The sequence below is a fragment of the Tiliqua scincoides genome, chromosome 5, assembly GCF_035046505.1.
Source record: "Tiliqua scincoides isolate rTilSci1 chromosome 5, rTilSci1.hap2, whole genome shotgun sequence".
Classification (NCBI taxonomy): domain Eukaryota; kingdom Metazoa; phylum Chordata; class Lepidosauria; order Squamata; family Scincidae; genus Tiliqua; species Tiliqua scincoides.
Window position 1 is genome coordinate 131290302 of NC_089825.1, and position 16426 is coordinate 131306727.

The 16426-nt window shown below is 47.7% G+C and overlaps 1 protein-coding gene across 1 annotated transcript; it reads left to right on the forward strand.

Annotated features, from left to right (window-relative positions):
* Positions 1–10205: 10205 nt before the first annotated feature.
* On the forward strand, positions 10206–16021 carry LOC136650891 (vomeronasal type-2 receptor 26-like). Its single transcript, XM_066626819.1, has 4 exons — positions 10206–11006; positions 11677–11904; positions 14106–14232; positions 15120–16021. Exons 1-4 carry the CDS (start codon positions 10206–10208, stop codon positions 16019–16021), a joined length of 2058 nt encoding a protein of 685 aa, XP_066482916.1.
* Positions 16022–16426: the final 405 nt, after the last annotated feature.

Consider the following 16426-nt stretch of genomic DNA (forward strand, 5'->3'; position numbering starts at 1 on the left):
GATTGATTGATTTTTGTGTATTTTGCTTGTGACTGCGTAAAAATTGATAGTTAGTAATAACTCAATAAAGAGCTGAATCCTATACATGAGTATTTAGCAGAAAGTCCATGGAGTTTGGTGGGCTGTACTCTCGGCAAAGTGTCAAAGGATTTAGCCTGATGCAGCCTTAGTGGTCCTGTAAAGTTGAAATAACAACAATGGGAACTTCTCCATTTTCAGATTTTGGCTGTTGAATAGAACTAGGAATCGTATCTTCTAAAACAGCCATTTCAACCACTGTGCAGTGGCACACTAGTGGTGTGCCTTGACCATTTTAGCGCCTTGTCAATGTGCCCTGAGATGGAAAATCACTGTTCTAAAACAAGTTCCTCTTTTTGTACATATCTTCAATCAACCTTGTCCCACTGTGGGATTTCGGGCACAGTAGTATTCGGCTGAGTCTGCAGCTGTCAGGGAATCCAGCTGGAGGAAGACCTCATTCTTGGAATTGTCTGCAGAAATGGTTGAGCGACTTCTCAAAGGAGGCGCATATGCTGTGTCCCCGTTATAGGTGCGTATGCCGCCAATCCATTCTCGACTTTTCCTGGGAGGCTGGCGAATCCACTCCCAAGCATAGCCCTGCGTATTGATGGCGAAACCTGTCACTTTACAGACCAGGTGGAGATTTCCTCCAGGTCTCCTTGTTTCTGGTCCAGATATCATGAGCTGGATGTCTGAGAAGGCCCCTTGGAAAGAGAACATGAAAAGGCAATGGATTAAGTACATCATCGAATCAGTGACTGAAGCAGACTGAACATTGACCCAAATGTCTACTCACATCTTGCAACAGCCACCAAGGAAAACAAGAGGGACAGCAATAATTTCATACTGCTAAAGGGGGAATGTTGTAGCCAGGCAGGAAGGGTGAGTCTTTGGACTGGAGAGAGTGTGAGGCTCCTTAATTTGAGCATCTCCCTTTTGAAGAAGGACTCACTCTCTCTCCGCACCTCACATCCTCCCAGGGGAATTTGCATTAGTTCTTCCTCCAACAACTTATGAAGTATAAAGGGGTTGGTGGAAGGAAGTTTCAGGGTGAAATCAACAGTTTAGTGGTTCAATCTTCTTAGCTTCTCCCCATTTTTTTTTTTCTTTTCCACATGGCAAGAAGCTGTATTTGGGTGTACCTGGGTGGAAAGGAGGCAAATAAACTTTCAGTCACTGATGCCAGTTCTTTCTTGAGCCACTGTGGTTCATTGTTCAAATGTGTGTCTCATAGGGCCTGGTGCTCTCTGGTGCTGAGTGTTGCAAACATGCTGTAAGGCACATGTGGGACACTCACCACTGGGTCAGCACAAGTGCCCGCTTAACACCAATTTTCACTGGGCAGTGGTGGCTGGAGGCCCATCGCATGCTGCCTGGAGCTTGTTCCTTGCTCCAGGTGGCAGAGAGGTAAGTGGGTGCATTGGGGGGGGGGTGTTCCAGGATATGGAAAGGGCAGGGGGAAGGCGGGGCAGGGGGAGAGAGTGGGTCAAGAGAGGAGCAAGACTGGTGGGGCTCTCCTTTGCTAGTTCCAGACAGGCCACATTGGGCCTCCTAAATAGCTAGCACAGACTTGAGTAGCCCCATTGTGGGGCCTGCGCCCTTACCCAGGGGAAGGTGGGAAGGAGACCCTGGCAGCTGCCTGGCAAGCATTAGATGAAGCTGTTTTGGAAAAGAGGAAACTAAAGTCGGAATATCAACCCAGTGGAAGAATTTTGTTGGCTCTGTCATGTCGTGAGAATGGATGATGGCCGGAAGGATCCCAAAGGATCTCCTCTATGGAGAACTCGTGCAAGGAAAGCGCCCTACAGGTAGACCACAGCTGCAATACAAGGACATCTGCAAGAGGGATCTGAAGGCCTTAGGAGCGGCCCGTTTGGCTGTGCAGCATGGCCTTTCCCAGTTTGAAGAGACACTTGGCCAACAGTCTGAGGCAAAGAGGCAAAGAAGGAAGGCCCATAGCCAGGGAGACAGACCAGGGACAGACTGCACTTGCTCCCAGTGTGGAAGGGATTGTCACTCCCGAATTGGCCTTCTCAGCCACACTAGACGCTGTTCCAGAACCACCATTCAGAGCGTGATACCAGAGTCTTTCGAGACTGAAGGTTGCCTACCTACCTTGGAAGAATTTGCACGAACTGTTTGCATTTCAGGTGAAATTATGGCCAATCTATGAAATTATGGCTATTGCTTGTTGTGACCCATAGCGCTCTGCATTCTCCAGGGGAAAATTAGGGGGGACACTGATAGCAACCAAGTTGGAATGAAAGTTTGCACACTTACGTTGAATTGTACTTGTGGTGGAAAATGGAATTAGGAGAGATAGCTGAACAGTGTCTTTTTTAATGGATTTGAAACCCTGTGGCCTGAGGAACGTTCATGAGGTTTGAAAGAATGATGACTCTTCAGTCTGCTCTTCTTAGCAATATTAATGCACAGATTTTAGAACATGCGAAACATTAAAGGAGGTATTTCTGTTTCAGGAAATCACATTTCTCCAATAATCGAGCCACAAATTGGGATTTCTACAGGAACTCAACAATGTTGCCCTTCAGGTACAAAAGAATATAAAGACAATAGCAGCTCCTGCAGACGGTATGAAGAAGGGAGAACCCGTCACAGCAAACAAGGGTCTGTTAAAACAACAGCGACTCCCTCTTCCCCTTTTTGTATGATGCCAGACTTGGCATGTGCCACTGTGCGCCTGGCACAGTAATAGGTGGCTGTGTCTGCAGCTGCCATGGAGTTCAACTGGAGAGAATACTCATTCTTGGAAGCATCGGGAGAGATGGTAATTCGGCTCTGGAAGGCTGAAGTATACTCGGTTATCCAGGTGGAACTACTGTAGTATCCCCTCCCAATCCATTCCAGTCCTTTGTTGGGAGGCTGGTTTGTTTTCAGATTTGGCCTTTGAATGGACGTGGGTATTTTATGTTCTCTTTTTGTACATATCTCCAATGGAGTTTCCTCGCTGTGGTTGGCTGGGCGCAGAAATACACAGCAGAGTCAGCAGCAGTCAGGAGGTTCAGCTGGAGGAAGAACTCGTTCTTGGAAGCATCTGCAGAAATGGTTGCATGGGTTTTCAGAGAAGGGGCATATCCTGTGCTTCCGTCATAGGGGGATATTGCTGCAATCCACTCGAGACTTTCCCCGGGACGCTGGCGGATCCAATCCCAATCATAACCATACATAGCGATGTTGAAACCTGACACTTTTCAAGCCAGGTTGAGGTTTTCTCTGGGTCCCACAACTCCTGGTCCAGACGAAGTGAGCTGAATGGCCAAGGAGGCCCCTTGGAAAGAGAACATCGCAATGCATTAAGCACATCGACTAATCAGTGTCATAAGCAAATTAAACGTTGACCCAAATGTCTGCTTACATCTTGGAGTGGCCACCAAGGAAAACAGGAAGGACAGCAAGAATTTCATACTGCTAAAGAGGGAATGTTCTAGCCCGGCAGGAAGGACAAACCTTTGGACCGGGGATACTGTGAAGCTCCTTAATTTGGGGATCTCCCTTTTAAAGAGGGGATCTCTGTCCCCACCCCCATGTCCTCCTGGGGGAGTTTGCACAAGTCCTTCCTCCTACAGCATATAAAGTAAAAAGGGGCTGGTGGATGGAGACTTCAGGGTGGGGTTGATGGTTTGTCTTGGGCTTCCTTCCCATCCCCCCCCCCATTCTTTTATTTTCCAGACTTTGAGAAGTTTTACCTGGCGTGCTTGGGTGAATTTTTTTTCCCCCGTTTGTGCCAGGTCTGTGTCTTTCTTTCTTTCTTTCTTTCTTTCTTTCTTTCTTTCTTTCTTTCTTTCTTTCTTTCTTTCTTCACTCTGGCTCATTTCTCACATACGTGTCAAGGCCAGTTTAAAGCACATGGTCTATGGCAATGGTCTTCAACCTTTTTCATGCCGTGGCACAAACAAGCAAACATACAAACACATATGAGACTGGGTACCCACTGCCAATCCTATCCCTGTCCCTGGATCTGATCTGCCCCCATCACCACCCAACCTCTGCCCCATTTCCTCCTAAGTCTTCACGACAACCTTCACAACACCCCTGTGAGGTAGGAGCCTAAGGAGGGCTGGCCTTAAGAGTTGCAGGGCAAGACAGCAAAAGAGGCTGTGCAGGGTTATTTCAAGAACTCAGTTTTGATAAGGCAGTGGGTTGGATCCAAGCCCTCTTGCGCAGGCTTTGAAAGTTTGCCCTGACCCCTAAAATGAGGCTTTGCGGCCCCATTGGGGTCATGACAGGTCAACATGCTTCCTTATGAGGAAAGGCTATGGCGTTTGGGCCTCTTCAGCCTAGAAAAGAGACGCCTGAGGGGGGACATGATTGAGACATACAAAATTATGCAGGGTGGATAGGGAGATGCTCCTTACACTCTCACATAACACCAGAACCAGGGGACATCCACTCAAATTGAGTTTTGGGAGAGTTAGAACATGCAAAAGAAAATATTTCTTTACTCAGCGTGTGGTTGGTCTGTGGAACTCCTTGCCACAGGATGTGGTGATGGCGTGTGGCCTGGACGCCTTTAAAAGGGGATTGGACAAGTTTCTGGAGGAAAAATCCATTACGGGTTACAAGCCATGATGTGTATGCGCAACCTCCTGATTTTAGAAATGGGTTATGTCAGAATGCCAGATGCAAGGGAGGGCACCAGAATGCAAGTCTCTTGTTATCTGGTTTGCTCCCTGAGGCATTTGGTGGGATGCTGTGAGATACAGGAAGCTGGACTAGATGGGCCTATGGCCTGATCCAGTGGGGCTGTTCTTATGTTCTTATGACCCACAGACTGAAGAACACTTGTCTATGGCATTTGTTGTTAACAGATGTGGTTATGCCACGTGTTAGTTTGGCTTTAAAAATCAGTTGGACAACTTCATGGAGGACCAAAGGTCTATCACTGGTTATACTAGGTCCCCAAAATACAAGTCAGTTCCATTCCATAGGTTTGTCCTGAAGTTGAGTCACATACATACCTAGAAACCACTGGCTCTTGTTTCCTCTCCCACTTGTGGCATTGTGCCTGCATGAAAGCATCTCTGTAGTCATTCATAACTGGGACAATTGTTTGGAAGCCAGTGTCTTAGTCTTTGTGGCTATGCTTTATCTTCAGGTTCACAGGTAGGGTGCCTCCAAATATTAGCTGCAAGGGACCAATGGTGTGTGGGGGGTGCTCCTTCTTTCCTGCTTGTGGGATACCCAGAGGTAGCTGGTGGGCCACTGGGGGGGGGGAGGAATCATGCTGCACTAGACAGGCCTTTGACATTGTGGCCCACCAGGCCAGTGTGGTGGCCCAAAGACCTATTTCTGTTGCCTGTTAGACTGTGAACAACTGGATAGAGAAGTGGCTGATGTTATGGGAGACTCAGAATTGACAACCACACGTTTCATATCCAGATGCAAAAGGTACCATAGCTCTGTACTTTCTTTGCATGCAGATCCTGGGTTCAACCCTTGGTAGCGGCTCCAGGAAGAGCTGGGAAAGGCCACCATCTGTTATTTTGTACCAATGAGTATGCAAACTGTGCTAAACCACTTAGACGCGACTCCTAGGGCAAGTTCATATGTGCAAAAGGCTTGTGCAAAAACCCAAATAATTGTTTGTTGGTAACTGCTTCCCCCTACTGGCAAGAATGAACCATGACAATGTGAGCTCACTGTTTCTTTTGCCCAGAACAAATGTGCATAAAGATCACATGGACACTGGCGTTTTGCCACAGAATAAACACATTAACTGATATGACAGACCGTCGTATATTTTGATGGTGGACATGTCATCTCTTAACCATCTTCTTTGGTTAAGAGGCAAGACCCATTCTCACAGACACAGTACTGTTAGCAGTGGTGTAGCCAGAGGGGGTGCAAAGTCCTGTGTTTTGTAGGGAGCCTCACCGCGGCATCCAAGCGGTCCCTTCCCCTCCCCTTTGAAGCCATTCTGGGCCGCGAGAGCAAAACGGAGGCAATGGCTCCAAAGGGGAGGGCGAGGCTGCCTGCAAAGCGTAGTGCTTTGCACCCCTTCGGGCTATGCCAGTGACTGTTGGCAAGTAACATACAGATCAGCCCTCAATGAATTCACAAAGTTCTGGGCATGGCATGGAGGGCAGTGGCCTCAGTGTTCCTGTTCATCCCATATTTCCGATGGAGATTCTCAGCATGGTGAAAAAGGAGGCCAGTATCACTAGCGTATTATTGCTATCTCTAGCCCAGGGTTGCCCAAACCCTGGCCCGCGGCCCTTGGGGGGCCCCAATCCAGCCACCAGGGAGCCCCCCATCTCCAGTGGGCACTCGACCTGCTGGAGACTCATCAGAGCCCTCGCTGGCCCAACACGACTGCCGGTTGCAGCGGCGGCGAAGGGATTGCTGGCCTGCAGAGCTCTCCTGCTCCAGCCCAGACATGCTTTCCTTCTGTTTTCCCTGGAGGACTTAGTTGTTCTGTTGCTGTGAGTTGACTGAGGTCACCCTGAACCCACCTCCCACTTCTTGCCCACGGAGAGCACAACCAGGCCTGCAGCAGATCATTACCACCTGGGTGCCCTTCAGAGACAAAATGTCGCAGTAGTTAATTATTTTCCTGGCAAGGATTCAGACTAATTACGCCCTCAAGCAGCTTTCATTAGGACAGCAAAAAAAAAACAAGACACAAGCAAATCAGAGAGTAGTTTTAAAGCACTCCGCCTGCTCAGAGTAGGGCTGAGAAATCACAGGCAGGGAGGGCTTGGCCAGTTTGTTGGGAGTTTCTCTTTTGCATTGTATAGTTCAGGTAGCCTCAGCTGTTGCTCAGGGCAGGCTTTTATGAGCCTATTAATGCTGACGGTACGACTGTTGTGCTTTACTTTATAAAATCTTGACTTGAGCCTTTATAAATACTTGAGTGTATTGGCAGACGGAGCTGTCATTCATCGTCGCTTGCTTCAGGTAGGTGGAGCCCACAGATGGGCGTAGGGGCATCCAAGCATAGAGAGAGACATGTGGGTGATGGTCTTTGTGCTGCTGCTACTTTTGTTGCCTCCCGTGATGTACACAGAGCATGCTACAAAGTGCCCCGCAGAGGAGCCCATCCCTGTTCTGCATGAGTGGCGTCAGCCTGGGGACCTCCTGATTGGTGGAATCAGTTCTCAGCTCATTCCCTTTTATTCCATGGTGAACTTCAAAGAACATCCAACCCTGGAGTTAGGCTTGAATCGTCCAACGTAAGATGTGTGTGTGTGTGTGTGTGTGTGTGTGTGTGTGTGTGAGAGAGAGAGAGAGAGAGAGAGAGAGAGAGAGAGAGAGTTGGCTTTAAGCCAATGGGACAAATTGCTCCCAATCGGGTCCTGTGTTTAAGGGGACCCCACTCTAGGATAATCTACTTTTGTTTGCAACCTTATATTGAAATGTGCTTCAATCCGTTTGGTTCCTTAACTTATCTGGACTTTTAAAGAGCACATTTTGATTCCTTTTCATTCTACCATAGGGATCTAAAATCTATAATAAATTTTTATGTATATCTCTAAAATTCTACAGAACTTGGCTGAGAACCTGCAGCCCCACAAAAAGTATGTTTCCATTTGGGACCCTGCAACTCATAAGGCCAGTGCCTCTCTCTCTCTCTCTCTCTCTCTCTCTCTCTCTCTCTCTCTCTCTCTGTGTGTGTGTGTGTGTGTGTGTTTAATAAAAGGCAATTGTTGATTGCTTCATGTCAAACCAAAAATAAACCAGGTCTTAAAGATGCATATGTATTTGAAATGCTGTTGGTTGGCAACCTTCAGTCTCGAAAGATTATGGTATAAGCCTACAGCACACTGTATTTCCACGCGGTCTCCCATCCAAGTACTAACCAGGCCTGACCCTGCTTAGCTTCCGAGACCAGACAAGATCAGGCATGTGCAGGGTAACAGTTGCTGCTTGAGATGCTGTACATGAGTGGAAAGGGACTGTTCCTTTCCCCCTGCTAAAAAATTTCCTGTTCATTTCCCTACCCCCATTTTTTTTTCCCATCCACTGGTTGCTTGCTCTCCTTGATCCTAATGAAAACTGGCAGTCTTTGGATGATCTGTTTTAATCATTATTTAAACCCAGAGTCAGCCTTGTAGCTAGAGGGGGTGCAAAGCACTAAGTTTTGCGAAGCACTATGCTGTAGACCAAGATCCAAGTCTACAGAGCTTGCGTCCTGAGTACACTTCTGTACTGCAGCGAGTCATGGACTCTTCACTCACAACAGGAGAGGAAACTGAATGCTTTCCACATGCGCTGCCTCCGACGTATTCTCGGCATCACCTGGCAGGACAAAGTTCCAAACAACACAGTCCTGGAACGAGCTGGAATCCCTAGCATGTATGCACTACTGAAACAGAGACGCCTGCGTTGGCTCGGTCATGTCGTGAGAATGGATGATGGCCGGATCCCAAAGGATCTCCTCTATGGAGAACTCGTGCAAGGAAAGCGCCCTACAGGTAGACCACAGCTGCAATACAAGGACATCTGCAAGAGGGATCTGAAGGCCTTAGGAGTAGACCTCAACAAGTGGGAAACCCTGGCCTCTGAGCGTCTCGCTTGGAGGCAGGCTGTGCAGCATGGCCTTTCCCAGTTTGAAGAGACACTTGGCCAACAGTCTGAGGCAAAGAGGCAAAGAAGGGAGGCCCATAGCCAGGGAGACAGACCAGGGACAGACTGCACTTGCAGTGTGGAAGGGATTGGAAGGGATTGTCACTCCCGAATTGGCCTTTTCAGCCACACTAGACACTGTTCCAGAACCACCTTTCAGAGTGCGATACCAGAGTCTTTCGAGACTGAAGGTTGCCAACTATGCTGTGCAAGCAGCCTCTCCCCCTCCCCTTCAGGGCAAATGCCGCAGTTTTGCTCCCACCTCCTGGAAAGGCTCTGGAGGGAGGGGGAGGGACCACTTGCATGGTGCATTGAAGTGCCTGCAAAACCTAGTGCTTTGCACCCCCTCTGGTTACACCACTGCTCAGAGTTGGCGGTATTGTGACTTACATGCACATTAGACTACATTTGTGAGAGGGTATTTGAACTGTTTCCACAGTGTGATGACTAAGTTCTATCAGCACATCCGGGCCTTGGCATTTGCTGTCAGTGAGATCAATGGGAATCCCAAGATTTTGCCCAATGTGTCGCTCGGGTTCCACATCAGTGACAGCTACTATGACGAGAGGCTGACCTATCGCAGTACCCTGGACCTCCTCTTCAAATCTCAGAGTTTCGTCCCCAACCACAGATGTGGGACCCCAAAAAACCTCAGTGCTGTCATTGGAGGAATGAGCTCCGATATCTCCTTCTGCATGGCCGACATCTTAAGGGTCTACAGGATTCCACAGGTAGTATCTCTACACAGAGGAGTGGGAATATTCAGATTACTTATGTAATTTTCTCATCGCACTGGGTCTTGTGGGTGATTCAAAAAGAGAGAGTGATGACTTACAGAAAAAAAAAAATGCATTCCAAAAGTTTAGACAATAAACCAGAAAAGAAAACATTCAAATTTGGGAACAGGAAGCTTACACATCATGCAATGTTATTTACCCTGATTTTTCTATACCAGTTGAGCCATGCTTTCTCATTGCAGATAGCAGAATCCTTGACATTAAGACCAATAATTTTGAAATGAAGGCTCAAGTCAAGATTTTACCTAGTGAAATAGTCATTGCATCCAAAGGCTGACACATACACATGTACTCAGTTATGATCCCAAACCCATTGGTTCTCAACCTTTAGACTGGTTCCCACCTCATCCTACACACAGTGGGTCACATCTGAACGATTAATTCTTCCTCCACAAAGCCTTTCTTTGAGCCTCAGGAAGCCAGTTTTGGGTAATGATGGACCTGCAACCCTCTATATTGGCCTCCACCTGTTCAAAACTCCTGGAAGCAACCAGAAGTTGTGGATGTAAACTGGAAGTAAACCAGTAGTCACTTCCAGGAGGTGTTCTGGGCTCAGCAGAGACCACTGGAGTGGGTTGCGGGTCTGGTTCAACCTGAAAGTAGCCCCTGGGGGCTCACAGAGAAGCTTTGCTGGAGAAGCATGGAGCATTGGGTTGAGACTCACCAGGGGGTCGTAACCCACAGTTGGGGAAATGCTGCCCTAACACCTATCTAAAGCATGCACACATTTCCTTGTAGCTCACTTATGGCTCATTTGCCCCAGAGGAGAGAGATTCAGTGCAGGTCCCTTCTTTTTACCGAATGATCCCAAATGAAGACCATCAGTACAAGGGGATTATCCAATTACTTCAGCATTTTGGATGGACGTGGGTCGGACTCTTTGTTGTGGATGATGACAGTGGGGACCGTTTCTTACAAGCCATGGAGACACTGATTTCCCAGCATGGGATCTGTTCAGCCTTCACGGAAAGAATGCCCAGGCAAGGTCAATTTCTGGCCCTTGATGATCTGGATGGCATGGCCTCAAAAATCTGTCTGCCTATCATGGGTAGGAAAGCAAACACATTTGTCATTTATGGAGAAAGCATGATCATTTTGTGGCTGAGCACCTTACTGGCTATAGCAGAACTTGAATATGAGGAGACCATCGCTCATGGAAAGGTGTGGATTATGACAGCTCAGATTGATTTTCCACTGACAGGTCTTGTAACACGTAAGAGTCTTCACCTGTTCCAAAGCACCCTTTCCTTCATGATTCACTCCGCTGAACCTCCAGGATTCCAGACATATCTTCAGAAAATACACCCTTACCAGGCTCAAAGAGATGGTTTCCTCCAGGAGTTTTGGGAACATGCTTTTGGGTGTTCATTTTTAAATCAAACTCTGCTGACGGAGATCGATGAATCCTGTACTGGGGAGGAGGGGCTGGAGAGCCTTCCTGGTTCTATCTTTGAAATGCGCATGACTGGCCACAGCTACAGTATCTATAATGCTGTCTATGCTGTAGCACATGCTTTACATGCCATGTACTCATCTAGAACTCATCACAGATCAATGGCGGGAGGTAAACAAGGTGACTTTCAAGACCTCCACTCTTGGCAGGTAATTTTTCACCAATGTGGTATCTAGATTATCATGATTGCACAGCCCAATCCTATGGCTGAACTGCAAAACCGGAGGTTAACCACGATTGCTGCACTTTCACTTTTTAAGCTGCAGGGAGCCCTGCAGACGCTCAAGCAGGGCTCCCCACACCCCCGACAGCCTGCAGCAGGGACCGGTGAGTGCATCCCAGTCCCTGCAGCCCACTTAGCCATGCAATCCTGGGGATCACCTCTCTGCCTCCCCCTGTCCTTTAAGAGGAAAGTGGCCAGGACTCACAGGCCCGGCCCTATTTCTTGCCGCCGCCGCACACACCTCTCTGGGTGGCAGCACTCATAAAAGGGCCTTGTATCTGATGAAATGGTGTTGTACACATTTATCATCGAGAAGGGTTTTTATTTTTTATTTTTTTATTTTTTTTCATAAAAGGGCCTTGTATCTGATGAAATGGTGTTGTACACATTTATCATTGAGAAGGGTTTTTATTTTTTATTTTTTTTATTTTTTGGACATTTTCTCCATGTTGGAGCTTAAAGAATCACACATCTCCAGTCTTCTAGCAATGTGCAAAAGCACAAGCTGGAGCTAGCAAAAAGTGCATAAAAGTGAATCCTAGCGTAGAGGCTCAAGTGTGATGTCGTTCCTCTGTTTCTTTTTCCCCAACATCCAGCTTCACCCATTTCTCCAGAGCGTTTCATTTAACAACTCAGCAGGAGAAACCGTGTCATTCAATGAAAAGGGAGAAATAGTAGCCGGGTTTGATATCGTGGGTGTGATCATATTCCCAAACACCTCCTTCCATAAGGTGAAAATTGGAATGGTGGATTCCTATGCGGCTGAAAGGGGAAAAGTCATCATTGATGAGCAGAGCATTTTGCTGTACAGAAGTTTCAACCAGGTGTGGCTCTAGCATAGTCTTATGTGCCTTCTCCATTATTGCAATAGATCAGGAGTGCCCTAACTCCAGCCCGGGGGCCATTTGCAGCCCTCGGGGAACCCCAATCCAGCCCGTGGGGAGTCCCCAGTCTCCAATATAAGAACATAAGAACATGAGAACAGCCGCACTGGATCAGGCCATAGGCCCGTCTAGTCCAGCTTCCTGTATCTCACAGCGGCCCACCAAATGCGCCAATGAGCCTCTGGCCCTCCGGAGACTTGCTGGAGCCCACTCTGACCCAACACGACTACTCTCAGCGTGAGGGCCAACTGTTTGACATCTAGTGCGAGTTGCAGGCCGAGGGTTCCCTCCACTGCTTGCTGTTTCATGTCTGTGATGTAGCGGCGGCAGCAAAGGAAAGACTGGCCTTGCTTTGCACAAGGTCTTTTATCCTTGAGCTATTGTGTGACCTTCATTCATTCATATAAGTTCCATCTTTAATATACACCCCAATCCTATCCAACTTTAGAGCATTGGTGCTGCCATCATGCAGCCCCAAGGTAAGCAAACAAATGTTCCCTTACCTTGAGGAGGTCTCTATGTCTGCCCCTCCACCACAGGATGGAGTGCATGCCCCATTGGTACAGCATGCCAAAAAGTATGGACCCCCCCCCCCCCCACAACAGTTACAATGAATATCATTAGTGGAGCTTGGGGTGGCTGGAGATCATGACCTATGTTAGGAGTGTTTCGAGTTAGGACTGTTTAGTTTGGAAATGAAATGGTTAAGAGGTGACACGGCCACCATCAAAATATATGAGGGTCTGTCATATCAGCCAGTCCTAACCTGCACTGGAACAGGCAAGCCAGGTCCTAACCTGCCACATCCTAACCTGTGCTAGTTACAGCACAGGCCACCTGACCTGACTATTCCAGCACAGGTTAGGATGCAACTGGAGGGCAACTTTGGGTAAAGGGATACTTTCCCCCTTACCCCATATAACACTCCAGTCACCGCTTGGGGCTACATCAGGGGTGTCCAAAGTTTTTGGCAGGAGGGCCACATCAACTCTCTGACACTATGTCGGGGGGCCGGGGAAAAAAAAAATTAATTTACATTTGAAATTTGAATAAATTAACATAAGTTTACATAAATGAATATATTGAAGATGAACGTATATGAATGAATGAAGGTGTTGCAATAGCTCAAGGCCTATAAAAGGCCTTGCACAAAGCAAGGCTGGTCTTTCCTTTGCTGCTGCTAGTGCATCACAGATGCGAAACAGCAAGCAGTGGAGGGAGCCCTCATCCCACAGCTCACAGGAGAGGTCAAACAGTTGCCCTCACGCTGAAAGCAGTTGGGTCGGGCCACTGCAGGCTCCAACAAATCTTTGGAGGGCCAGAGGCTCATTGGAGGCTGGGGGCTCTCTGAGGGCTGCATTGAGAGGCCTTGAGGGCCGCAAGTGGCCCCAGGGCCAGGGTTTGGGCACCCCTGGGCTACATGGATCAGCACCAGCAAAATTGCCAGCAGAAATCTGAGCAGCCTGTATAAGTCTGGTCAGGCCAGGGACAGAGGTTAGGATATGGCCTGCACTGCTGTGGCCGGTCCAACCCCCTCCCAGACCCGATCCACTTCCCAAACCACCCTCCCCCTGCTCCAAAATGCCCCTCCCCACCCCTTTCCACCCTCTTGCCACCCTCTCCTACCTCCCGCATCCAGCCTGCCCCAGCCAGTGCAAGCTCACCCTCTCCAGCGATGGATTCAGTACTGACAGGCTGGTGCATGTCATTGCGCCGGCCTAGCTGGCTCACGAGTACTCGTGAATGTGCTTTACGGCACATTCGCTATACTTGTAGGCTGACACACGGGGTCTGTACAGGTCTAATGGAAAGTTGGGATCGTGTCCTTGTATCACAGTTCAAAAATAATGTGAACCAGCACATGGAATTGTGAGCTACCATTTAGCCATCCCACTGTATATGGGTTGAGTGACACTCTGGGTAGGCATTTTGTCCCCTTTCTAGGCCACATTTTTTTCTCCTCGGAACAATGGATGGGAAACATAATGTCTGTCCTGTCCAGGAATGTGCTGGCAGAGATTTTGCTTGCAATGTATTGCACATTCTTCCACAGCAATTTATGGCATTTCTTTGCAGTTTATCTGATGAACAATAAAACCGTCATTCTCCCAGTCTTCAACTCTCTTCGTGGTCATGTACAGGTGCTTCCCATCTCGGTCTGTAGTGATTCCTGCCAGCCTGGTTTTCAGAAGAAAAAGAAGGAAGGGGAGAAATTTTGCTGCTACGATTGTATTATATGCCCAGAAGGGAAGATTTCAGTTTGGAAGGGTAGGTGTCATGATGCCCAAAATATTCTAGTGAAATAGATGGTAATTAAAATACAAATGTTATAGGATGAATTTTACTTTATCGATATATAATTCTCCAAGTTACTAATAACCCAGTCCTATTTAGGATTTGGCCAGTGTGCTCAGGGCTTAAAGGGAGTGGAACACAATTCTGCTATCATAGAATGTGTGCTGATGGAGCTCAGAGCAAGGTGTCAAGGCATCTCTGGGCTGCCACCAGAGCTTTTCTACGCCCTCTAGAGCAGGTAAGGCAGTAACAGGGGCAGGGCAGAGGTGAAGCAGTGTGGGGAGAGGGCAGGGGCTGATCTAGTGTTTGTATTTGGGAGAGACATGAGCACTACCTTAATTCCAGAACCCAGGCCCACAGGATCAGGATGTAAATAACTGTGCTGTGTGGAAAAAAAAAAAATGGTTCTTTGCACCCTCCTGGAAATGAATATCTGCCAGATGTCTAAAAGTACCTGGAAAGTCATGGTTAGAATGATGAATAAATGAAGAGTTCTGTAAGAGCCATTAGCCTTTACCTTCATTCAGTGGTTGACATAGAATTTTCTAATCAGCATTCTTGTATCTGCTCAGGGAGATGTGAAGGGGGAAAACACACACACATTTTGTTAAAAAAAAAACACAAAACTTAACACTAAAAATCTTTGTTAAGAACGTCCATAAAATAGCAATGAAATACTGTGGCATTTTTCTTAGCAATCAAAATAGTCCGCTGAATAGCTACACAATCTTGAGATGACTTTTCAGGCAAGACCAGCTCCAAAGGAGGACCAGGCAGACAGAAGTTGATGTAAGCAGTGACTCCTATTCAGAAGGCAACCAAGGAAATGAACACTGTGATAGGTCCTCTTTCTCTTTCAGACATGCCTGACTGTTTCCAGTGCCCAGCAGATGAATACCCAAGCCAGGACAGAGACAGATGCATCCCCAAAGTTACAACCTTTCTCTCATATGAAGAGCCTTTAGGGATCACTTTGGCCTCCCTTGCTGTGTCTCTTTTCCTGATCACAGCCTTGGTGCTGGGAATTTTTATAAAGCACAAAGATACTTCCATTGTCAAAGCCAACAACCGGGACATCACCTACGCCCTCCTTGTCTCCCTCCTCCTCTGCTTCCTTTCCTCTTTGCTGTTCATTGGCTACCCTAGGAAAGTGACCTGCCTTCTCCGCCAACCAACTTTCAGCATCATCTTCTCGGTGTCCGTTTCTTGTGTGTTGGCCAAAACCATCACTGTGGTGGTGGCTTTCATGGCCACCAAACCAGGGTCCAGCATGAGGAAGTGGGTGGGGAAGAGAATGGCCAACTCCATTGTCCTTTCCTGCTCCCTGATCCAAGCAGGCATTTGTGGGGTGTGGCTGGCAACTTCTCCCCCATTCCCAGACCTGGACATGGATTTGCTGCCTGAAGAGATGATAGCAGAATGTAATGAAGGCTCGGTTGCCATGTTTTATCTGGTCCTGGGCTACCTGGGGCTTCTCTCCATCATCAGCTTCACGGTGGCTTTCCTGGCCAGGAAGTTGCCCGACAGTTTCAATGAAGCCAAGTTTATAACCTTCAGTATGTTGATCTTTTGCAGTGTTTGGTTGTGTTTTGTCCCCACTTACCTGAGCACCAAAGGAAAAGACATGGTGGCTGTGGAGAGCTTCTCCATCTTGGCCTCCAGTGCTGGCTTGCTGGGTTGCATCTTCTCCCCCAAATGCTACATCATCGTGTTGAGACCTGAGCTGAACAACAGGAAACAGCTAATAAGGAGAAAGGATTAAAAATCAAACTGGCATGTGTATTTCTCCTGTGATGTTTGTGGCCGGAGGGCAAAGCTCCTATTGTTTTTTGTTAGCCTAGGCTACCCTGTTTTTCAGTAATGATTAGATTAGATCAGCCCTGGCCACTTTCTCAGGCTCTATTCCATTGCTCCTTTAAACCAGCAGCACCTACAGCAGCATAACAGTTGAAAGGACAACCTGAAGTTCAAGTGCTTGCTAAGGACTGATTTTTCAAATCAGTTCAATATATATGTTAAGAAAAAGACACTTATGGATGCTATAGGCAGCACAATCCTAACTTCCACTGGAACAGGCAGGCCAAGAGGCCTACACTGTATCCTGCACAAGTTTGGGGCTGGCTGTGGCTTGGCCCAAGGTAGCAGGAAATAATTCCCCTTACCCCGG